Genomic DNA, 26,362 nt, shown 5'->3' with positions numbered 1-26,362 from the left:
CAGTACTCTTGTCCGGAAAATCCGAGGGACAGAGGAGCCTAGTGGACTGCCGTCTATGGGGTCGAACAGAGTCGGACACGACTGAAGCAACTTAGCAGCAGAAGCAGCTATTGCCTTGGGGAAATTTTATTGTTAAAATGAAAATTAGTTAGTTTCATTGAGTTAGACAAGGCTGTGGTCCATGTGATCAGATTGGCTAGTTTTCTGTGATTGTGGTTTCAGTCTGTCTGCCCTGCGTGGCTCTGGAGCTGGCAAGCGGCCGAGAGGAGATACCCCAAGTTCAAGGTCAGGAGCAGTGGCTGAGAGGAGATACCAAATAGGAAAAGGAGTACGTCAAGGCTGTATATTGTCACCATGCTTATTTAACTTATATGCAGAGAACATCATGACAAACACTGGGCTGGATGAAGCACAAGCTGGAATCAAGATTGCTGGGAGAAATATCAATAACCTCAGATATGCAGATGATACCATTTTGGCAGAAAGAGAAGAACTAAAGAGCTTCCTGATGAAAGTGAAAGAGGAGAGTGAAAAAGTTGGCTTTTGAGAAATTCCTCAAGTTAAGCTACAGTATAGACATGTAAAAGCAAACAAAAATTCAGTTCAGTTCAGTTGCTCAGTCATGTCCGACTCTTTGTGACCCCACGGACTGCAGCACGCAAGGCCTCCCTGTCCATCACCAACTCCCGGAGTTTACTCAAACTCATGTCCATTGAGTCAGTGATGCCATCCAACCATCTCATCCTCTGTTGTCCCCATCTCCTCCTGCCCTCAATCTTTCCCAGCATCGGGGTCTTTTCCAATGAATCAGTTCTTCACATCAGGTGGCCAAAGTATTGGAGCTTCCGCTTCAACATCAGTCCTTCCAATAAACACCCAGGACTGATCTCCTTTAGGATGGACTGGTTGAATCTCCTTGCTATCCAAGGGACTCTCAAGAGTCCTATCCAACACCACAGCTCAAAAGCATCAAATTTTTAGTGCTCAGCCTTCTTTACATTCCAACTCTCACATTCATACATGACTACTGGAAAAAACATAGCCTTGACTAGATGGACTTTTGTTGGCAAAGTAATGTCTCTGCTTTTTAATATGCTGTCTAGGTTGGTCATAACTCTCCTTTCAAGGAGTAAGCGTCTTTTAATTTCATGGCTGCAGTCACCATCTTCAGTGATTTTGGAGCCCCCCAAAATAAAGCTAGCCACTGTTTCTACTTTTTCCCCATTTATTTGCCATGAAGTGATGGGACCGGATGCCATGACCATAGTTTTCTGAATGTTGAGCTTTAAGCCAACTTTTTCACTCTCCTCTTTCACTTTCATCAAGAAGCTCTTTAGTTCTTCTTCACTTTCTGCCATAAGGGTGCAGTAATATCACAAAGGGTGCAATAATATCACAGCATATTATTGCTTAATTAGAAATAAATAATAATTAAAATGATAGTGTCAAGAATTTCTACCACCTGTCAGGGACTATTAAAAGGACTTTAGGTGTATTTACTCATGTAATCCTCCCAATAAACTTATAAAGGTAAACTCATCAAGATCTCATTTTACGGATTAGGAACCTGATGCACAGTGTAATTCATCCCACTTTCCCATCTGGATAAGTGTTAGAATGCACAGTTCAACTCCAAATAAAAAGTGCTCCAAAGCTTTGCCACTCACAGTGTGGTCCACAGCAGAGCAGTATTCAACATCTCTTAGAAGCTTGTTGGGTTTTTCTTCACGTTTCTGCATGTGCACTAAAACATTATTTACATTTTTAAAAGAAATATTGAAAATAAAATGTATAATCTACTGCTATTAAACTTCAAAAAGCTATTTTTAGTGTATGACCTCACTTCCTCAAAAAAACTGGTACCCTTTCAAAAACAGGATGGCTTCTTTCTTTCAGGGAATCATATTTGGATCATGTGAATACATTTCTTCAAACTTATCATCATTTCTTGAGGAGAAGGTTGCAATAAACTTTCTGAGAGTGGACCAGAAATGTCTTCATATAAAAGAAGATTCATATATGAGATTATATTAAATTTCTTCTGAGAACTTAAAATCAATACTATATTTGATATCACTATAAAGAGGATCATATCAATAAATGGAGGTCTGTCTCAAAAATACATGGTCTGCAAAGAATTAGTCAAGCTAAATCTCTCACACGACAACATTTCAATTTCTAAATATATTTTTAAAGGTTATATTCTGATTAGGTGGCTTGCATAGCATTATTTGTTTAAATCAATCTCTTCCAAATACTCTAAAATAAAATTATTCCTAACTTTAAAATGTCTATTTATATCTGCCTTCATATGATTATCATTGTGCATTATATTTATAGTTACATAATATTTCATTGTCTTGAGAATAGTTTATACTGTTTAATATTTTCCAGAGGAAATATATCTAATGAATAAGTCAGAACAGGCATAATATTTTTTTTCTGAAAGTTGCTAATAGCCTTGAATTAACTGCCTTACCAAATCTGAAAGATATAGGAGTTTATTTTGGAAGAGACATTTATCTAAGACCAGAGTACATAAAAATGATCTATTCAAATATCCAGAGGTCACAAACCTAAACAACATTTTTGAATCTTTTTGATGTATTTTGCTGACCTTGTATATTTTAGCACAGAAGCTGCACAAATGGATGGAAAGAATAAAGTTTAAATACCTAACTATAAAGCACTCAAAAAATAAGAAAAGAAGCATCCTGTTGAACTTTAAGAGGAAAATGATGAAATTTTTTCACAGATATTCTCCACTGTATGAGATATTCTCCACTGTATGAATGGGGCATTAATTATTTGCTGGAAAGGAAAAAATGTCACTGTTACTTTTAGCTATCACTTTATGTGACCTTTCCCTATTTCTTAACAAAGTTCCTTATTTCTAACTCTCCTTATCTGAAAATCAATATTGGCAAAAGTTAATGCCAACTTCTGAAGCACCTATGAATTTCTGAAGGACCCCAGCTGTTAATATGGGTGATCATTAATATGGATAAATAAGTTTAAAATGAAAAAAAGGGTAAAAAAACTCAACTTTTAAAATGGGTTAAGGATATGAACAAACAATCTATACACACACATACCCTTACACAAACCTTTAAATAACCAACAGAAGTATTTAAAGAAAAGCACATCGAAATTTTGTGATATCAATTTTTCTCTCTCAGTTTAGAAAAAGAAAGTTTATTATAGACAGTATAAGCATTCACACGTTCTTATGGAAGTATAAATTTGTACTGTCTCTTTGGAAGATATTTTGAAGTAGCTAAGAAAATTTTAAATGTACATATTTTTTGAGCCAGCAATTTTACTTCCAAAAATCCATTCTATAAATGTAAATAACATTGAACATATTTGTTACATGTACAAATCATTAATACTTAAAAATAGCATTAAAAAAAACTTGCATAATGAGATATTCTACATGTACTGATAAATGGAAAACAATTAAATGTTTATTTAACTTGGGTCAATAGCATATTTCACTGAGTTAGATATGTCTGTTGTCCATGTGATCAGATTGGCTAGTTTTCTGTGATTGTGGTTTTCAGTCTGTCTGCCCTCTGATGAAGGATAAGAAGCTTATGGAAGCTTCCTGAAGGGAGAGACTGACTGAGGGGGAAACTGGGTCTTGTTCTGATGGGTGGGGCTGTGCTCAGTAAATCTCTAATCCAATTTTCTGTTGAAGGGCGGGACTGTGTTTCCTCCCTGTTATTTGACCTGAGGCCAAACTGTGGTAGAGGTAATGAAGATAATGGCGACCTCCTTCAGAAGGTCCCATTCAGGCACTGCTGTACTCAGTGCCCCCAGCCCTGCAGCAGGCCACCACCGACCCACACCTCCACTGGAGACTCCTGGACCCTCACAGGCAAGTCTGGGTCAGTCTCCTGTGGGGTCACTGCTCCTTTCTCCTGGGTCCTGGTGCACCCAAGGTTCTTTCTGTGCCCTCCCAGAGTCTGTTTCCCAGTCCTGTGTAAGTTCTGGTGGCTCAATGATGGGTTAATGGTGACCACTCCAAAGAGTTTATGCCATATCCAGATCTACTGCACCCAGAGCCCCTGCCCCTGCAGCAGTCCACTGCTGACATGAACCTCCTCAGGAGACACCCAAACATAGTTCTGTCTCAGTCTCTGTGGGGTCTCTAGGTCCTGGTGCACACAAGGTATGTTTGAGCCCTCTGAGTTTCTCTGAGGGTGTGGAGTTTGATTCTAAATGTGATTTCACCCCTCCTACCATCCTTTTGGGGCTTCACCTTTGCCCTTGGACATGGGGTATCTCCTCAAAGTCGCTCCAGCACCGTGCAGCCGCTGCTCCAGCACCTACCATCTTGCTGGGGCTTTACTGCCTTTGACCATGTAGGGCCACCCAAGACAGACAAGTCATGATAGAGAGTTCTGACAAAACGTGGTCCACTGGAGAAGGGAATGGCAAACCACTTCAGTATTCTTGCCTTGAGAACCCCATGAACAGTATGAAAAGGCAAAAAGATAGGACACTGAAAGATGAACTCCCCAGGTCGGTAGGTGCCCAATATGCTATAGGAGATCAGTGGAGAAATAATTCCAGAAAGAATGAAGAGCCTGAGCCAAAGGAAAAATAATGCCCAGTTGTGTATGTGACTGGTGATGGAAGAAAAGTCCAATGCTGTAAAGAGCAATATTGCATAGGAACCTGGAATGTTAGGCCCATGAATTAAGGCAAATTGAATGTAGTCAAACAGGAGATGGCTAGAGTGAACATTGACATTTTAGGAATCAGAGAACTGAAATGGACTGGAATGGGTGAATTTAACTCAGATGACTATTATATTTACTACTCTTGGCAGGAATTCCTTAGAAGAAGTGGAGTAGCCATCATAGTCAACAAAAGAGTCTGAAATGCAGTACTTGGATGAAATCTCAAAAATGACAGAATGATCTTTGTTCATTTCCAAGGCAAAATATTCAAAATCACAGTAATCCAAGTTTATGTCCCATACAATAAAGCTGAAGAAGCTGAATGGTTCTATGAAGAACTAAAAGACCTTCTAGAACTAATACCCAAAAAGATGTTCTTTTCATTATAGGTGACTGGAATGAAAAAGTAGGAGGTCAATAAATACCTGGAGTAATGGGCAAATTTGTCCTTGGAGTACAGAATGAAGCAGAGCAAAGGATAACAGAGTTTTGGCAAGAGAACGTACCGGTCATAGCAAACACCCTCTTCCAACAACACAAGAGAAGACTTACATATGGACATCACCAGAAGGTCAATACCGAGATCAGATTGATTATATTCTTTTAAGCCAAAGATTTAGAAGGTCTATACAGTCAGCAAAAACAAGACTGGGAGCTGACTGTGGCTTAGATCATCAACTCCTTATTGCCAAATTCAGACTTAAATTGAAGAAAGTAAGGAAAATCACTAGACCATTCAGGTATGACCTAAGTCAAAAAACTTACAACTATACAGTGGAAGTGACAAATAGATTCAAGGGATTACATCTGATAGAGTGCCTGAAGAACTATGCCTGAAGCAGAACTATGCCAGAGTGCCTGAAGACATGTGTGACATAGTACAGGAGGCAGTGATCGAGACCATTCCCAAGAAAAAGAAATGAAAAAAAGCAAAATGGTTGTCTGAGGAAGCCTTAAAAACAGGTAAGAAAAGAAGATAAGTGAAAGGCAAAGGAGGGAAGGAAAGATATACCAATTTGAATGCAGAGTTCCAAAGAATAGCAGGTAGAGATGTGAAAGCCTTCCTCAGTGATCAGATCAAAGAAATAAGGGAAAACAATAGAATGGGAAAGACTAGAGATCTCTTCAAGATTATTAGAGACACCAAGGGAACTTTTCATGTGACCTAACAGAAGCAGACGATATTAAGAATAGCTAGCAAGAATACACAGAAGAATAATACAAAAATGATCTTTATGATCCAGATAATCAGGATGGTGTGATCACTCACCAGACATTCTGGAATGTGAAGTCAAGTGGGCCTTAGGAAGCAGTACTACAAACAAAGCTAGTGGAGGTGATGGAATTCCAGTTGAGCTGTTTCAAGTCCTAAAGGATGATGCTGTGAAAGTGTTGCACTCAATATGCCAGCAAACTTGGAAAACTCAGCAGTGGCCACAAGACTGGAAAAGGTCAGTTTTCATTCCAATCTCAAAGAAAGGCAATGCCAAAGAGTGCTCAAACTACCATACAAGTGCACTCATCTCACACGCTAGTAGTAATGCTCAAAATTCTCCAAGCTAGGCTTCAATAGTATGTGAACTGTGAACTTCCAGATGTTCAAGCTGGTTTTAGAAAAGGCAGAGGAACCAGAGATCAAATTGCCAACATCTGTTGGATCATCAAAAATGTGAGAGGGTTCCAGAAAAACATCTATTTGTGCTTTATCGACTATGCCAAAGTCTTTGACTTTGTGGATCACAACAAACTGTGGAAAATTCTTCAAGAGATGGGAATACCAGATCATCTGACCTGCCTCCTGAGAAATCTGTAGCAGGTCAAGAAGCAACAGTTAGAACTGTACATGGAAAAACAGACTGGTCCAAGGCTGTATATTATCACTGTGTTTATTTAACTTACATGCAGAATACATCATGAGAAATGCTGGACTAGATGAAGCACACATTGGAATCAAGATTACCGGGAGAAATAGCAATATCTCAGATATGCAGATGACACCACTATTACGGCAGAAAGTGAAGAAGTAAACAGCCTCTTGATAAAAGTGAAAGAGGAGAGTGAAAAAGTTGGCTTAAAGCTCAACATTCAGAAAACTAAGATCATGACATCTGGGCCCATTACTTCATGGCAAATAGATGGGGAAACAATGGAAACAGTGACAGATGTTTTTTGGGGGGGCTCCAAAATCACTGCATATGGTGACTGTAGCCATGAAATTAAAAGATGCTTACTCCTTGGAAGAAAAGCTATGACCAACCTAAACAGCTTATTAAAAACCAAAGACATTCCTTTGCCAACAAATGTCTGTCTAGTCAAAGCTATGGTTTTTCCAGTGGTCATGTATGGATGTTAGATTTGGGCTATAAAGAAAGCTGAGCACCAAAGAATTGACACTTTTGAACCCTGGTGCTGGAGAAGACACTTGAGAGTCCCTTGGACATCCATTAGATCCAACCAGTCCATCTTAAAGGAAACCCATCCTGAATATTCATTCAAAGGACTGATGCTGAAGCTGAAACTCCAATACTTTGGCCACCTGATGCGAAGAACTGACTCACTGGAAAAGACCCTGATGCTGGGAAAGATTGAAGGCAGGAGGAGAAGGGGATGACAGAGGATGAGACGCTTGGTTGGCATCATCGACTCAATGAACATATGTTTGAGTAAACTCCAGGAGTTGGTGATGGACAGGGAGGCCTGGAGTACTGCAGTCCATGGGGTCACAAAGAGTCAAACACGACTGAATCACAGAACTGAACTGAACTGAAGGTATGGTACTGAAGGTATTTCATTATAATTCTAATCTGTGAAGTTTCACATAATAAATATATATCCAAATTTCCTAAAGCAGAGCATAATTCTACTTTTATAATGACTAGAAGCTTATCATTACTGAGTCTTTAATAACATAACATGATATTTATGAGAACTGTAATTTATTTGATGACAACTTCTTAATATGATAAGTTCGATCTTGGCATTGCTCTGTAGCAGAGCACGTTCTTTGGCCAGTTAATTTCATAGTTTGGTTTCAAGGAATATATCAAACCAAAAAGAGTACTAGTGGAACAGCAATAACAACAACAAATATGTATACAACTATTACACTGCACACTTGACACCTACTGATTATATTGTCTCTGTTTTACAGTTGTGAAAAATGAGTCACAGAGAGGTTTAGTAAATAGACAAAGTTCATAGATCTAGTAATTGGCAGAATCCAAATTTGAATCCAGGCCATACTCTACCACAGCGTAAGATTTTTTCCTTAAAATCCTAAGTAGCAGAGAGGTCTGATGATGATAGGAATGTGTTGGCATTATATAGTGTCTGAAGTTTACTATATTAGGTGTGTCATTTCATGTATATGTGCGTGCAGGTATGTATTAACACATTTCTTGTTGTTTAGTTGCTAAGTTTTGTTGGTCTCGTTTGTGACCCCATGGCCTATAGCCTTCCAGGCTCCTCTGTCCATGGGATTCCCCAGCTAAATAAGCAGGAGGGAGACACACTTAAATGCAAACCTAAACAGGCATCATTTCAAAGAAGGATTCCACATGATTAAGAGTGCTGATACAAGACTGAGGTGGTGACGTAGTTGGATAGCTCAGCTCATCCAAGTCAGATTTTCCAGAATTAAAAAGAAGTCTTTTTTTTTTTTTTTCTGGGGTAGGGGGTGACAGGGGAGAGGGGAGAAAAAGTTCTTATTTTCAACCTTGCCAGCACAAACATAAATCCACAATTAAAAAAAATAGATGCCCCATAATTTCCTGGATTTGGGACTTGGCATGTGATCTGCAGTTGAAATTGTGTATTAAGAGATTTCATACATGCACTGCATCCACTCCCCATCCTCAAGAATAAACAACAATAGCCCTGGACATTTGTTTACAGCCTCCCAGTAAAGAAGAACTTTGATGCTAAAGGAAACATGCAAAAGAATAAAGCTTTTTAAGGTCCAGTTATCTAATCTTGCAGCAAAACGCTATATTGTCATGTATGTGAGTTATCTGAGAGAAGAACAGGGTGTCAAAATGCAATATGATGATTTGGCCAAAGAACAACCATTTGATGAAGATATTTATACAAGTCTCAAGCTCTCCTTTCATCACCATCTTTTAGCTTTATAATCACAGATTATATTTGGTATTTTATATCTAGCCTCTCAATTCAACAACTCACATAAAAAAGTTTCTTAATTTTTCTCACTTTTCTAGAGTTTAAATACCATAAGTAAAAATGAGAGTGATTTTAACAAAGTAGTCAATAAAAAAATATTTGTCTTACATAACATACATGGCCCTTTTTTATACTAATATAGTGTTTCTCAATTCTTGGCTGCATGTTAAAAACACCTGTGGAGATTTTTAAACTCTGATGGCACCCAGGCCACACTCCAGACCAATCACATCAAATATTTTGGAAAGGGACACAAACATCAATATTTTTTTAAGTTCCCTCAGTGATTTCAATGTATAACTCATTAAAAACTATGGAAAGAGAAATGGTCATAGAAAAGCTCATAGAAATATATGAGCTTCAGGAGGGCAAGGATTTTTGTCTGATTTCAGTAATATATTCCAATTCTTATAAGAGTGCTTAGAATTCATTAAATACTTGTGAAAATAAATACTGTATTTTAAAGATTTATTCCTTTAGAATCTTCTGATGTCACCTAACCTCAACATCATGAAGTCCTATTTTGAGAAAAATGAACACATATAAATGGAAAATATCCAGGACCTATTTACAAGTAGAAACAAAAGGCCAAAGTATATGACTTTTTGCAAATAGAAGTCTGAGACAAAGTTAAAGTAGGAAACTACAGGACCAACCTTCATTTACATCAATTCAATGACTTCAAAGAAAATAAATTTTCCCCATGAAACTACATGAATAGCATCTGATAATTAGTATCTTAGTCCGATCAGGCTGCTGCAACTCAAAAACTTGGACTAGATGGCTTAAACAACATGTATAAATTTGTTACAAGTCTAGAGGCTGGAAATCTGAGATCAGGGTACCAGCATGGTTGGCTTTGGCTGAGAATTCTCTTCCTGGTTTACAGATGGCCATCTTCTTTCTGTGTCTTCACAGGTTAGAAAATAGAGTGGAAGCAAGCTTTCCAGTGTTTCTTCTTCTAAGGACACTAATCTCACTGACAAGGGCTCCATCCTCATAACTTAATCACCCCCAGAGGATGCACCTCCTAATGCCATCATATTGAAGGTTAGGCTTTAAACATATGAACTTTTGAAGGACACATTCACTCTATAACAACTACCCATTTTAAGTAGAAAAAACAACCCTATAGATTTTTATATTACCCACTTTTCTCATCTTTTTCTTTTTTTTGGTCGTCATTATTTTAATTTTCTTCTTACTTCTGTTGGTGTGCTATGTTCTTGTGTGTGTGCTTCTATGGTATTTTGCATTTATTTTGGAGTAAGGTAAGCTATGAATTAATGAAGAGAACTGAAAACTGATAATATAGAAAATTATTTAAATTCAAAGAAAAGGTTTAAGAAAGACATTATTGACTCAAGGCCTATACTACATTTAGGTTACTCTTTAACATTACTAAGAATGCATCCCTTTGTGAAATATACACCCCTTTGATTCCTAGGACAAAGCTTAGGGACCTGAGAAAGATGGACCAATGGAAGGGAGACTGGGAGACAGACCTTGCTTAGGGATACTCCAGAAGTTATATCTACATGACTGAGATGTTGGAATATTTGCTTCTGATGTCTCTTTTGAGTCAAAGGTGTTGTGTTTCTCCTGAGGTCTTTTTCTTTTCCTAACTTCCAGGTGAGTCTAATTCTTAGTGAAAGAAAGAAAAGGGAACAATTGTCTGAAGGTTTGTGTATAAAGTGACTGAAGTCAACCTGGCCAAGCCTAACACTTTGTCGATAAATCCTTCATCTATCTTGAAAACTGAGACTTAAAGATGCTTGCCCAAGGAAAGAAGCAGAAACTTAATTCTATCAAAGTGCAAATGTATTAGTCTGAAATATTTTATCATATTGCAAAAATATTTTCTTATAGATTGTATTGCAAATTTTAAATTATATTTTAATGTTCAAAGTGGTGAGAGTTGTTTTAGAAGAACAAAGCAGAAGGCTTCCAATTATAATCAGTGAGACCACCTGTCCCTTTCTCTCCACTTCCCTGAACTGGGCCAAATAATCCCCAAGGATCAACCCAGCTCTGACTCAGACTTCAAGATCGATTCTCTTCAAGCAAGGAAAGAAAGCAAGCCAGGAGCTCAGAACACTCTAAAAGTGCTGCTGTGGCACCAGGCTAATTTTGAGCCTAAATCCTATGGCAAAGGCTCTCCCTCAAAAGCAAGGCAAGTAACTTTCTCACCCAGATGCCCTTTGCCTAGATTTTCTCTCCACACCTCATTACGGAGGATTTGCTTTGTCACTTTTGTGATGTTCCTGCAAACCCTCCCACGCCGAGAATCTTCTTTATGGACAGAGGCCACTCCTCAGGCTCCGTCCCCCTGAATGAGCTGCTTGCCAAGTTCAGCTCATAAGGTTTTCAGATACATTATGTGCAAATTTATGAATTTTCCAGAAAAGTATTCAGATGTACTAAAATGACATCTTCCTTTAGGTTTCTTTTCCTCTTCTGCTTCATCAGAAAAATAGTAACATTTTCTTGAATTCAGTTGCTAACTATTTAAACTTCAAGTCTGAAGGTTTTTCCCTCCCTGCCTTCTCCTTAGGGTGATATTTAAATTCAATGGCCTTCTGCACTGTCATGGATTGTAGGGGGGAGGGTGTGGGGAGTGTGAATTCTTCTGTTATGCTCTTTAAAAAGTTATTGATAGGATTAAATGAGATGAAGGATGTGAACCCCTAACATCACTAGTCTGATGTTTGAGAGATGCTGCTAAATGAGAAACATCTTTTTCTTAATTTTGGTTGTCATTCATTTAAAAAGAAGCTTTTTTCCCCCCAAATTTCATTTCTATATTCCTGATTCCAACTTGTAAATGGTCAGCTCCATCGTTACTTTTGACTTCTCTAGAGGTACTCAAACTGAATCTTTGAACAATCCTTCCTGAGCCTTACTCAGCCCTCCTGACAGGAGGAACATCCCTAATGAGGATAACTGGAAATCACCTCACTTCCATCTGTGCAGGGTTGTGAGCAAGGAAGTCACTGAGTTAGAGGTCCCTGCTTGGAGGAGGCACTTCCCTAGGGTTTCTATCTCTTCTTCTCCTCCCTACTTTGTGCGTCATGGTCAGCTCACTTCTCTGCTTCCCAGCCCCTGCTTATAACCAGCTTTCCCTTCCTTTGGAGGGAATTAAATCTGTCTGAAAAAGTATGGTCAATTCAACATGGAGGATCATTCCAATAGCAGTACTCAACTCCTCTTCACCAATAATAATTATGACATATTTAGATCCCAGATCCTTCTTCCGTTCAATATGATTTATCACCGCAAATTCCCTCACTATGATAAGCTTCTCATTATTGTTGTTATTACCAATACTGTATTCTCACGATAATCCAGGAAGTGAACTACTTACTAAAAAATTAGAAGGGAACACATAAAGAGAATATAGTACACCTGAGAAACACTAATTTTTTTTTTTCCAGCCTTGCTGAGGGATGTCTCCCATGAGAAGATGAAGTACATTTCCTAATTCTTTGATGTGACAAAGTTCTAGATAAGCCAGGCTGTTCCCGTCTAAAATCCCTATAAGGGAAATTTATAGCCTGCCTAGTTTATCCTGAGAAGAGATTTCAGATAAACTCCCAGGCACAGAGACACAGGAGGAGAAAGAAAATGATGGCTGGGAAAACAGATATCACAGGGTCACAGAAAGGAATAGGGCTGTTACACAGAAGGCGGGTGGGAGCCACAGAGGGTCAGGAAGGCTAGAGGATGAGGTGGGAACACAAGGAAAGAATCAAACCCTCCAGAGACCAGGAAGGGGGCACGTGGGCAACTCCACTTGGAGAGAAAGGAAATAAATTAGAGATTTAACACTGTGGGAAAACAGTATCAGAATGCAAGGTGTTGGGGAAAAAAAGAAATGGGTATCAAGAGACCTAAACCTTAGACTCTTTTTTGATGTTCATGACTTTCATCTGTGTCTAGATCATCATTTTAAAACTTTAAACTTAAGGAGATAGACATGATTATTTTTCAGGTTTCCTCCAGCTCTGACATTCAACAATTCTATGCAGAAGGAAGTTGTTTCTTTAAAATCCAAGTTGTTACCTTTGACAACAGAGTGAAAGAGAGCCTTTAAATCTAAATAATCTGCCGAGGTATAAATAACAGTGAGAGCAAAAAGGATACCAATGTGGCTCCTAAAGTTCTCTTTCCTTGTGACAAACAATGGCTGTTGTGAACTCAGGTCACCTATGTAAGTTGGGAAGTGGTCACAAAAAGAGAAGGGCCCAAGAGCTTCTTCAAGCCAAAAAAAAAAAAAAAAGAACTCTAAGATATGGTTTTATGAAATAATGTACACATTTCCTTAAAGGAAAGATTGTCCATGAAAAGGGAATCTAGTCTTCTATTTAAAGGACAGCAAGAAAAAGAGGAGGGGCTGGAGGTTCCATAAGCATTAATTAACATGACAGTATCAATGAACATTTATCTGAGCTCTTAAAGTAACTGTGAATCATGGAAAAGTAGTCAGTGGCCAGAGGCAGCCACCTTGCTTCTGAGGTGAGTTTTTACCTCTCTCAGAAGGCTCAAAGTTTGCAAAAACTTTCACCAGATCATGTTAGATAAACAAAAACTCTTCCGCTCTCACTTTAGTTCCTCTTAGAATAGTTAAGAGCTGGAGCCTGTTTCCATTTTTTCTAAGGTGACAAGAATCTTCAATGAATATCAAGAGAGGCCTATTCAGAAATTCTGCCAGGAATATTTACAGGCAGAGCAGTTTGCCCCTTTAAAAAAGGGAGAGAAGAAAAAGAAAGAGAGTTTCTCTGAACAGCCCAAGAAACTTGATTTGGCAGATCTTTGCTTTCTACATACCAATAGGTTTATCTTTAGAACCCCAAGCGAAGCTATTCTAAAATTTCAAAGTGTTCAGGTTTAGTAGGCTGAGACTTTTTCTTTCTGATGCTGAGAGCAAAGAGATGACACTTGCGCATTAGCTCCATGCTGAAATGCAAATTTTCACTTGGTGTCTCCTTCTGGCACATTCTATTCAATTTTGCAAAACTCGCAGACACATACCACAAAGTATTGCATATCTGCATCCTTTCTGAACATGAGCTTCTAAGTGTCCCTGACTAAAAAACATTTAGTTGTTACTTGCTTATACATGAATTATGAAGCTACATATCATAACTTCTCAGTAATTTAGTTACAGGGGTAGGGAAAAAAAAAATGCCTTCAGCCTGGATTAGCTACTCAGCTTGGTTGTGGAGATCCATGGTGTGCCATCCATAGTGAGGATCAAGCTGGGCTCAGGGAGCTATTTCTACTCTCTTTTGAATGCATTCCTTATTCAGAAGTCCCTTTTCTACAATTTATATAAAAACAGACAGTTATTTAAGTTGATTAAGGGTAGGATATTTTTTTATGCTTATTATTTCTGAGCTCACTGCCAACTTTCACAAACATGCTCATTTACCAGAGATAATTATGTGTGATTTTCTCCTTTAATGAAAGATAAATAATTTGGCAGTCTTGCCTCACATATTTTTTTCTATTTCAATACAATTCACTGTTTGGTAGGATGTCCTTTATTCTTGTACTAGTTACTGTAAACAATGAGTTTTCTTTAAATCAATTGTGCTGCTTTTCTGTGAGGCACTGCTGTTCATACCAGGTTTATAAAAGACCATTAAAAGCTGATATTACATTAGTTTCTGCTTATAATGATGCAGCTCTTTGTTTATAACTTACATAATTCACTATAAGGGCAAAGCTTCATCAAACTGGGACAATAGGAATAGAAAGTACATTTCTAGGAATCTAAATAGAATGAACAAGCTTTGACTGGCTCTAGTTTTCATTATATTTCTTTGCATTAATGCAGAAGCCATGTTTCCTGGCCTCAATTCCGAAAAGCAATGATTTGTTGTTTTATTATATGAGCTGGTGTGGGTGTGTGTGTGTTTAATATTTTCAAGGTAAGATCCATATAGGAAAAATTTGGAAATGTATGGCTCCAACTTACTTGATAGTCCCAATGATAAACTCCCTGTTAAATCTGAATCTAGACTAAATTATCCAAACTAAAGAGACATCTGCATTTAGTTTCACTAGAAAGAGATTGGACTAAAATACAAAAATAACTCCAAACTCTAATCCATTTCTTCCTGTCCAAAAGAACTTCCTGTGATAGAAATATTGTGCGTGTGTGCCCTGTTGATTATGATGGCCATGAGCCTCATGTGGCTACTGAACACATGAAATAAAGTTAGTGTTACCAAACAACTGAATTTTAAATATTATTTTGATTTAAATAAATTTAAATAGCCATGTGTGCCCAGTGACTACTGTATTCTACAGCATAGCTTTATACTCATCAGTAGAGTAGGAGAAACTCTACCAGTTTACTCAACTACAAGGGGTAGGGTTAGGATTTATCCTTGGAGCATAACTCCTAAATTTGTGTAGGCACAGTCTGCAGCCTTACATGATGCTCTGTGGAGGAGTTACATAATTAAATGGAAAGCGGAGGATGTCTCATTTTCCTCCTCCATCAGGAAACAAGAACCAAATTAATTTGACAGACAGCTAACACCTAGGGAAATATTTAAACCCTCATACCCAGCTCCACTATGAAACCCAAATTATGTTTGGAACTCTTCACTACGACTACACCTCCTTCTTAAACTACCTCTTCCTTTAAGTATGTGTATTTAAATCACACTTTGACTACAGTTTGGTTACTAAGAGTAGGGTGTGAGATAAGAGTGCTTCCCCAACAATCTGTTCTGTGTCAAAGACAGAGATTTTTAAAATGCAACCATACTCGTACCCAACTTCATAACCAAATCTCTGCTTGGATGCTTAATAGGCATGTCTGAATGCATACCCTGACATGGTAAAATCCTCAAAATATGGTATGATAGGATACTTAATTTCTCCTCAAATCCATTCTTTTCCCAATCTTTTCCATCTCAGCATATGCCATCACCATTCACCTAGCTGCAGAGACCCCAAACAAGGTTAGTTTTGCTCTCCATCCTCTCTCCACCTACATTCTCCACCTAATCCATCAGCAAATATCGTTGGCTGTACCTTGAATACCCGTGTAGACTCTGATCCTCCTCCACAAACCACCATCCTCTATTGCCTGATTTATAGCAACAGCCATCCTACCCTTTGTGTCAATCCTTTTATCCTCCCTTGCTCTTCATAACCCCTCAACCGTAACTCATGATGGGAAGACACTAATAAACATACCAGGTAAGACTTTGATATCTAACCCCTGACTATCTTAATTTATCTCAACGCATATCCTACCACAGCACCTCTTGCATAGCCTTCCTGCAATTCCTTGAACACAATAAGCTCACATCTTCCTTAAAGACTTTCACTTACTCTTCAAAGACCAGAATGTTCTTCCTCACGTCTCCCTATAGCTTACATTCTAATTTTTGTTTTCCTGATCACCTTATCATTTTGTATCCTCTTAAACTTCCTTAAAGTACATGTTATTATGTGAAATTATATCCTTTCATTATTTGTCTTTCTGTTTTTCCCCCCTCTGGTTTCTTCTGCCTTTTCCTATGAGAATGCATGTTTCCATAAAGATTTTATATGTGTCACATAAAGAATTCATCTCATCTCAGCACATAGAACAACACTCAGCATTAAAGTGGTCAAACATCTAATGACTAGAATGATAGAATTTGATTAATCACTCATCCTAACACACACACAGTAAAATACAGATATTACACAGACACACATGCTATATAAACATACACATTCATACTCCTTAAAAATGTAAGAGCCTTCTCCTTGCTTTTGTGAAAAAAAAAAAGAAAAGCAAAAGCTCTTAACATGGGTAACAAGGGTTTGCACAGTATAACTTCCACCTATCTCTCCAACATCACCTCAAACCATGCTGAACCCTCAGCCTCTTCATTTCAGCCACACCAAACTTTTGTCTGTCCCGTGTACTCAGCATGTCCCCTCACTAAAAGCCCTCTGACATAACCTCTGCTTGGAAGGCATCTCTCTTTCCTTTTGTTCAAGTTAATTCCCCCCCAATCATTCATGTAGTAGAACAAGAGCACTTGGCACATAGAAACATTTCCTGAACTCCTTAAATAGGTCAAATCTTCCTACTTAAGCTTGAGACTCCAATGAAAAAGCAGATAAATGAATGTCAATCCTGTCCTTATGACTCTTGAGTCTCTGAGGACATCTAAGTATTGAAACTTTATCATTACTTGCTGCTTATGGTATTCCAAGTCATTGAAGCTCATGTGTAATTACACATTAGTCATATTCCCCCAACTGCAAGGGCTGTAGGCAGGGAGATGGAACGGACCAGCAGGCTCTGCATGCTTTCCATCACCATAATGGTGACAGAGATAAAGCTGACACTGCAGAAGTTACCAGAGTTTCTATTTACTTACTGATATTTACTGTGTTCCCCCAGGAGAGCAAGTAACATCATTTACTTCAGATAAGGTAGGTTTGACAATGTGCTGAACGTTAAAAGGAAAAGAGCCTGGATAAAATGAAAACAACACTGTGTCCTGGTGAGGGGAAGAGATGGATGGGCTATCTATAAATGTGAGTTCATTAAACATCAGGAAACAGCAGATACAACAAGGATCAGTGTGGTGTGCACTATGTCATTTTCATGTATATTTTCTAAATATCATTTACAAGAAGGTTGCAAGTGAGAAGGTTATCAGGAAAAATATTTTTAAAGGCATATACTGAATTGTGAGAATTTGGGAGATTAACTGAAGCATCAGTTAGTTAAGCAGATGTTTATTCACTCATTCAAAAAGGAGAGAAGCATGTCAACTTAAGAAAGTGTCAGCTCATTGAGCAACTAACTGGCAGGTCATTGAACAAAATCCTCCAGGTACAATACTTACAGTGGTTCCATGAGTGGGATTCCATTTTTTCTTGGAGAAATTTGGGGATGAGGGGAAAAAAAAATAGACTATTCATGAGATGAGTCTGCACTACAACTCTGCTGTATATAGGACCCTGTATATTTAAAGGGAAAATCTGTGTGTCATCAAGTAAAAGGGAGCTCATAGCCAGAGTGTCATCACATAGCATAATAAGGCCAAGGGTTACATTAGATGTCAACCCTATTTTGTATCTCTCCTGATATCCTTAATTAACTGTAATTATATCCATCTCATACTCATAAAAGATTCATTTCTACTTCTGCCAACAGTTTTATTTCTGGATTTCCCTAAAATGACAGTCCCCCTGTCTACTCTCCAGCCAGATGGCTACCTGTCCACTCAGCTATGTCTCACTCAAACATAGTCGTGTCCTTCTCATAAGCAATCATGGCTCATTAGGATATTGACACTGACATTCCCTGAGCATCCTCTGGATTGTCTACTTTTGGTCAGCTCGAGCTCTCAGAAAGAACCAAACAATAACACTATTTAAGCTTCCTGGCATGAAAAAGTAACATAATTGTGTTCTATGAAATGCAAGAGGGTAACATGGATTAGAGGTGTTTTGACCATCCGCAAGCTTACACTGAATTATAAAACAGTAAACTAAGCTTAGTTTTACAGGTTCTAGGTTTTATATTTCTGTATGGCTATTTCAAGGAACATAAGCTCAATTTTCAAAACAATTTCAGTTCTAATACAAAAAAAATCTCAAGTTATGTAATAAATATGCATTGTATAAGCACAACTTTAGGAACATGGGTTTAACTGTTCAGGAGATGGTCTCTGGTCTCCACGGTTTTATACTTTAGTGATCAATACGAAGATGTGGATGTACAATCAGGTTGCAAAGCAGGAAGTGCTCTTAAAGGCAAATTCAAGGCTTACAGGAGTAAGTTACAGTCCCTGGGCTCTGCCTTGAACAATCACAAAAGATTCCTTAAAGAAGTGATGTTTCAGCTGAGATCTGAACTGGCTTTGAGTTGTTCAGGCCCCAGGTAGGGTAGCTAGAGGGGAAGCAGAAAGAAAAGATCTCTGCAGAGAGAATGCTGCATCATCCTGCGTCAGAAGCACCAAAATTTAACCACATTCTGAAATAACGGGAATCACTAGGACTAAAAAAAAATCAATTAAAGAGTCTCAAAATTGTCATTTCCACATGAGGAAAGAGAAAAACATGCACGACGCCCTTCCATTGATGAAACTATTTCACAGGTGGGGTTTGTGGTAAGTTGAGGTCAAATCTGACTTACGAGATTGTATTTAAATTGCCTCCTGAGGTAACGACAACAGAGATGGAGAGATAGTAATATAAATTATATTTAATAGGGAGAAATTGGAAACCAACTCTTCAACAAGGCCTTAAAAACACAAAATTTTCATCACAGGAAAGGCAATGGTTTTCCTCCAGACTCAAATAATTTGCTAAGTGAAATAACGTCTACATCAAAGATAACTGAGGCCAATGAAGATAAATATGCCAATGTTTTATATTCTTTCTCCTCACCACATGTAAATACTTCTTAAACCAACATTTATTTCTTGCAAGATCCTTGGCTACATACAAAGATTTTTAATTGGAAAAAATGAAGTCATTTTTCCAAAAGAAAGATCAGATCAGAGAAAAATAATGATTTCTAATGCCAGGTGACAACTTTTATGACAAAGGAAGACACGGGGTATAAATGAGAGCATGGAATAAAGGGGCTCGCTTGGAAGAGAGAGGAATTCCAAAGTTCCTCAGGTGAGCTCATACTTTGACTTTCCTACATAATGCTTGGACATTGCCCAGTGGGCAAGCTGGGGGTGAGCATGGGGGTACATCTTTGGCCCAGGGAAGATCAGGAGCAAACATATGGGAGGGATGAAAAGAAACTGTTAGGAACTAAAGATAGTTTGCTATGGTTGGGCTAGTTTACATTGGTTGGACGAGTTTACATTGAGGGAATGGATGTGAAGCTGGGTGAGTAAAGAGCAGAAAGATCAGGAAGACAGGGAGAGGCTTACTTGGCATGTTTGGAGTTTGGGCTTTATCTTACAATCAGTGTCTCGCCATTAAGGGATTTTTGAAAACTTGAAGCAGCATGCCCAGACCTACAGCTTTGAGGATCACTTCATTGTAATGGAAGAATTGAAACTGGATCATCCAGAGGGCAAACAGAAGTAGGGGTTCAGGTTTCCAATTTTATACGTTAGATGATTTTAATAGCTTTCTACAGTGATCACAGTTGGGATGGAATGGATACTACGAATCTGAGAGGTATTTAGAAGATAAAATTAACACAAATTGTTGCAAATGGACAAAACTCTCACCCCAAATTCAGTACTCACTCATGCTCTGACAAGTATGAATATATTCATGAGGAAAATGGAATAATGTATTTGAAATAATAACTGTGCTGTCAGTTTATATGGACACTATAAACCAAAAATTACCACTAACTTAAATGGCCACTAATTATATGGCATTTCTTCTCTTTCAGGAACTGATAGGCGATAAAAGTGTTTACATAGACAAACACAAATTTCAGAAAAAGAGGTATGTGTCAGGGTGGGAGGGAAATTAAATCTTGTAGACTATTTGAATAAAAGATTTTAGAAAACACTTCCCCATTTACTATTTAGTGAGTTATCATTTAAAAAGATACTCAGTCATATCAGAACACAGACCTAGAAAAATAGAAATTATTACAGGCAAAGAAACTTGTTTAAAATAAATGAAGGTTTACTGAACATAATCTGCTTAATAATTTTGGCTGGAGGCTATAGACAATATGTAGCAATAGAAGCAGTACCTTAACATTTCTGCTAGGCAAAAAGAAACAATTCAGCAAGCAACCTTGAACTGATATGCAGCTAAATAAACATACAGCAAGAAACACCCGCTGGGCAAGTGCTTTTTATATAGCTAAACCAAGCTGGGTGGCTTTAGAGTTAGAGAAGGAAGTGCTAAATATGTAACAGCCTGGGGCCTCACTGGACCAAATAATAGTTATTCTTGAGTGGGTCAAGCAAGAGTCAATAAAAAAGAAAGTAGGATTGAATGTGGGGTTCAGAGCAGGCTAATAATGCCCTTCTGGGATAAACTTCGGTTTCAGATAGTCAGAGCCAAATACCAGCTCTGGAAGTATAAGTTGAATAGCTAGAAAACTGATAAACTCAAACCAGAATCATCCTTAACACAGATTCTCTAAGTGACTGTTTTATCAACATGGTTAGAAGAAATACTTGCAATGGAATCATAGGTAAGCTTATTAAATGCAGTCATGGGCACCACTGCTGCCCTATCAAACCAGAATTGCTAAGTGAGAAGCCTGGGAATTAAATTATTTATCAAACTTACCAATGAGTATGCCTTCGAAGGTATGAATACTAGTTTCGGTTGGTATATCGCTTTTTGTTTTATTTTCAGATATCATAGTTCATATAAAAGTATAGGGGTGGATAGTTAGATGACAGATAAAGAAAGATACATACCTACAGATAGATAATTAGACATATAGCTAATTCTCAGTCAATTTTTTTTTCTTTTGCAGCAAGCAAGAGCACAACTGGTTAAAAGTGAAAGTGTTGGTCCCTTATTCCCTCATCCGTGTCCTACTCTCTGTGACTCCATGGATTGTGGACTGCCAGGCTCCTCAGTCCATGGGATTCTCCAGGCAAGAATACTGGAATGGGTTGCCATGCCCTCCTCCAGGGTATCTCCCCAACCCAGGAATTGAACCCAGATCTCCCACATTGCAGGTAGATTCTTTATCATCTTAGCCACCAGGGAAGTCCCAAATGGTTAACCAGCATCATATTAAAAACAGACTGTTTAGAAAGAGGGTTCTTTTGAGATAGAACAAATATACATGCACCAATTAGATAATATTTGAAGTACTTCATAATTAAGTACTGAATGGTGTGGGGCAGAACATGTTCACCAAAGTGAAATAAAAGATGAAGAGGTCCTTTTTCATTCCACTCTTTGGCTTGCCTGCATTCATTCAGATAATTAAGGTTTCAGTACAATAGCCTATCATAGTAACTTATTATTATTTGAACTGCCTTTGATAATAGTGAAAGTGAAAGTGGCTCAGTTGTGCCTGACTCTTTGCAACACCATGGACTTTGCAAATCCATGGAATTCTCCAGGCCAGAACACTGGAGCGGGGTAGCCTTTCCCTTCTCCAGGGGATCTTCCCAACCCAGGGATCGAACCCAGGCCTCCTGCATTGCAGGTGGACAATAGATTAAAATTTATTTACCTCTTATTTACCAGGGGCTTCCCTCGTGGCTCAGATGGTAAAGAATCCACATGCAATGCAGGAGACCTCGGTTTGATCCCTGGGTTGGGAAGATCCCCTGGAAGAGGGCATGGCAACCCACTCCAGTATTCTTGCCTGGAGAATCCCCATGAACAGAGGAGCCTGGTGGGCTACAGTCCATGGTGTTGCAAAAGAGCTGGACACAACTGAGCCACTAAGCACAGCACAATAACCTATCATAGTAACATTGTTATTTAATAAACTTTAATAAAACATTTTGAAGGACTTGAGGGAGTATCATTTATGAATTTCTTTGAAAGATGAAATTTTTTTGGTTTTTCTGGTGGCAGAAAAGCAAAATAATAAGTACACACTTAACAGATTATATGTAAACAATACCTTCAAGGGCATATAGTTTTTCTCTCTTACACATCCATGAAAAAGTAGAAGTCTAAACACTTTGGAAAAGAACTCTAGACACTTCACTTTCTGCTTTTTCAATGGGTTTCTAGTAAAGGGAGAGGACAAGTGGGGTCAGGTTTGTGGGGTGATGGCAGTTGTCAATTAAACACTATAAAATTTTATAGGCCTATGAATATATGTGTATGTTGCAAATCTTGAAACCATAAATCCACCTAATTATTATGAAATCCATTTCTAGAGACCATGAATCTAAGGTAAAATTGAACTGGAAGGTTATGAGAACTACAAAGGAAGTTTGTAAAGACATACATAATTTACCAATTGGCTCTAATTTAGATCAGAAAATTATTCCCTCCTGATGGACATGGCTGAGAGTAAAATGAATGAAACCTGTCATATTGTCTGCTATCTCTTCCACAGAGAGTCATTATAAGCTTGGGCAAGTAGGTATGTGACAATTTTCAATGCCGTTATCAACAATGTTTCTTTAGTTAATGCTCTTGGTAAATAAATTTTGACTCCGATTCTTATGAGAGTGCTGCTGCTGCTGCTGCGACGTCGCTTCAGTGGTGTCCGACTCTGTGCGACCCCATAGACGGCAGCCCACCAGGCTCTGCCGTCCCTGGGATTCTCCAGGCAAGAATACTGGAGTGGGCTGCCATTTCCTTCTCCAATGCATGGAAGGGAAAAGTGAAAGTGAAGTCGCTCAGTCGTGTCTGACTCTTAGCGACCCCATGGACTGTAGCCCACCAGGCCCCTCTGTCCATGGGATTTTCCAGGCAAGAGTACTGGAGTGGGGTGCCATGGCCTTCTCCGATGAGAGTGCTAAGAAATGACAAATTACAGACTTCTAATGTCTTAAATTTTTTTTTTTTTTTTACAAACTAAAAATGTCCTAAAAAAAGACTAAATGATCACACTCATCTCTTAAACATTAGAGTCGCTTCTAGATTCCATATTCCCACCTGCCGGTCACTTCTACTCCTAGCAGGAAGACACAGAGGGGTGGTGAGGAAAAGACTCAGCTTGCAGCTTTACTCAATCCTATTTGGAAATGACCCAGCCTTGTGCCCAATTGACCTTGACAAATTTCATCTTTTTCCAACACAGAATCTAGGGCAGACTCATTCTTCCCCCCATGGCTGACCAGAAGCTACAAAAAGACTGAAGCAGTTGACCTCAGGATATGATGCTATAAGTAGCAAGTTATCTCCAAGTTGGGGCCCTAGAAGAGCCATTCAGTATATTGTTATTCCCTTAAAGATTTGTTATGGTGAAAGTTTAATAACAAAAAAAATTCTAAAAAATATCTGTCTTAGAAAAGACACTTTGACTCATACTGCCTTCACCAATTTAGGGAATAATCTCCACTTATTTAAAAGACCAAAAATTGAAGTACTTTCCACAGACTACTTTTAGTTACCACTGATAAATTCATCTCTAAATGGATTATAAGAAAGAACACCCACCCAGTGATTCCTGAGCAGACCACTCATCTTCCGCGTCCATCACCACATTTCTTTAAGAAAAACAAAAATAATGAAGGGTTACAAGTTAAGTGGGAATATCTTAAAAAATAATGTGTTTGTAAAGGTCTGCATGAAAGACAGATTGCATTGCTCATAGGTACTACAATATTACTGGCTAAGATGGTCTGTTTTGTTTTATGTCCTGCAAAGTGACTTGTGGTTTTACTAAAAATTGTAAAAATCAGTGCTAAAATAATTAGGTAGGTCTTAAACTAGGCATCATTCCTCTACCAAGGACACAAAAAGTCCCGATCAATTGGAAAAATCCACATCGAAACTTGGTTTGCTCAAGCTAATTTTCATCATAGCCATAATCCTGTTTATCACAGGATACAGACTTCACATTACTTCAGGTTTTTCCTAGATGCTGAAATACACATTAAAAGCTTCTTTTTCTTCCTTTCTTATTCCAGCAGACCTCCATGCACTTGTGGAATGTTTTGTGGATCACAGGCAAGCTGGGGGAAATGACATTTATGTATTTTTGCATTACTGAGGAAAACACATATCAGGCAAGTATATCATGTGTCACTCAGTTTCCAGGAAAAAAAAAACGTTGAATTTCATTCCGTTCATCCTTGGGAAGCTTCCTGAGTGGCTCAAACGGTAAAGAATTTGCCTGCAATGTTGGAGACCTGGGTTTGATCCCTTGGTCAGGAAGATCTCCTGGAAAAGGGAATGGCAACTCACTCCAGTAATCTAGTCTGGAGAATTCCATGTACAGAGAAGCCTGGCAGGCTACAGTCCATGGGGTCTCAAAGAGTCAGACATGACTGAGCAAATAAATCATAATCAAATCATCCTTGGTGTATGTGTTCAGTCAAGTGCGTGTTTTACACCTTCAAATATTCAAGTATCTTCTTCCAATAACATCCCGAGTCTTTTTTTTTTTTTTTACATTCCAGGATTTAGTGCCATCAGCTTGTAAGGATTAGGTTGATTCAGTAGTTGTGTTAGTTTTGGTTACTCTTCTCCATATTTTTAAGTGGTCTCCAATGGATATCAGTAACATTCAGATCTTAATAAGATCATCCAGATTTGAGGGAGATATTTAGGCTCACATCTGTGCCAAAATCATAGCTGAAATGGAAATCATTTCATAGCTATTTATAACAGACATTTCATCGTTTGGTTTAATGACTAAGAAGTGACACGGTTGTCGTTGTTCAGTTGCCAAGTCATGTCCAATTCTCTGTGACCCCATGGACTGCAGCACACCAGGCTTCCCTGTGCTTCACTATCTCCCAGAGTTTGCTCATATTCATGCCCATTGAGTCAGTGATCCCATCCAACCATCTCATCCTCTGTCACCTCCTTCTCCTTTTGCCCTCAATCTTTCCCAGCATCAGGGTCTTTTCCAGTGAGTCAGGTCTTTTCCAATGAGTCGGCTCTTTGCATCAGGTGACCACAGTATTGGAGCTTCAGCATCAGTCCTTCCAGTGAATATTCAGGATTGATATCCTTTAGAATTAACTGGTTTGACCTCCTTGCAGTTCAAGGGACTCTCAGGAGTCTTCTCTAGCACCACAATTCAAAAGCATCAATCCTTTGGTTCTCACCCTTCTTAATGGTCCAACTCTCATATCCATACATGGAATGTATGGAAAAACCATAACTTTGACTACTATAAGGACCTTTGTCAGCAAAGTAAGGTCTCTTTTTAAATATGCTGTCTAGGTTTGTCAGAGCTTTTCTTCCAAGGGATAAGCATCTTTTAATTTTGGGGCTGCAGTCACTGTCCACAGTGCTTTTGGTGGCCAGGAAAATAAAATCTGCCACTGTTTCCACTTTTTCTCCTTCTATTTACCATAAAGTAATAGGACCAGATGCCATGATCTTGGGTTTGTGAATGTTGAGTTTTAAGCCAATTTTTTCCACTCTTCTCTTTTACCCTCACCAAGAGGCTCTTCAGTTCCACTTTGTTTTCTGCCATTCAGTTCAGTTCAGTTAGTCACTCAGTCATGTCCAACTCTTTGCAACCCCATAGACTGCAGCACATCAGGCCTCCCTAGCCATTGCCGGTTCCTGGAGTTTACTTAGACTCATGTCCATTGAGTCAGTGATACCATCCAGCCATCTCATCGTCTATCAGCCCCTTCTCTTCCTGCCTTCAATCTTTCCCAGCATCAGGGTCTTTTCAAATGAGTCAGTTCTTCACATCAGGTGGCCAAAGTATTGGAGTTTCAGCTTCACCATCAGTCCTCCCAATAAATATTCAGGACTTGTTTCCTTTAGGATGGACTGGTTGTATCTCCTTGCAGTCCAAGGGACTCTCAAGAGTCTTCTCCAACACCACAGTTCAAAAGCATCAATTCTGCCACTAGAGTGGTGCCATCTGCATATCTGAGGTTGTTTACATTTCTCCTGACAATCTTGAT

The 26,362-nt window shown here is 38.6% G+C and overlaps 1 protein-coding gene across 11 annotated transcripts in view; it reads right to left on the bottom strand.

The window, feature by feature from the left end:
* LOC145509796 (uncharacterized) overlaps positions 1–26,362 on the bottom strand; it is an 889,905-nt gene that overhangs the window by 250,836 nt on the left and 612,707 nt on the right. For 3 of the 11 annotated variants that reach the window (XM_081499110.1, XM_081499105.1, XM_081499111.1), the window contains one exon: positions 23,925–23,974. The exons of the other annotated variants lie outside the window; for them this stretch is intronic. In XM_081499110.1, coding sequence (XP_081355236.1) covers positions 23,925–23,964 — 40 coding nt within the window. In that variant the 5' untranslated portion in view covers positions 23,965–23,974. The remainder of the gene's footprint in view (positions 1–23,924; positions 23,975–26,362) is intronic. 11 annotated transcript variants of the gene reach the window in all.

This window comes from Giraffa tippelskirchi, chromosome 6 (genome assembly GCF_054371585.1).
Source record: "Giraffa tippelskirchi isolate mGirTip1 chromosome 6, T2T-mGirTip1v1.2.pri, whole genome shotgun sequence".
Lineage (NCBI taxonomy): Eukaryota > Metazoa > Chordata > Mammalia > Artiodactyla > Giraffidae > Giraffa > Giraffa tippelskirchi.
The sequence above is the reverse complement of the archived record's forward strand: the minus strand, read 5'-3'. Positions and strand labels throughout refer to the sequence as shown.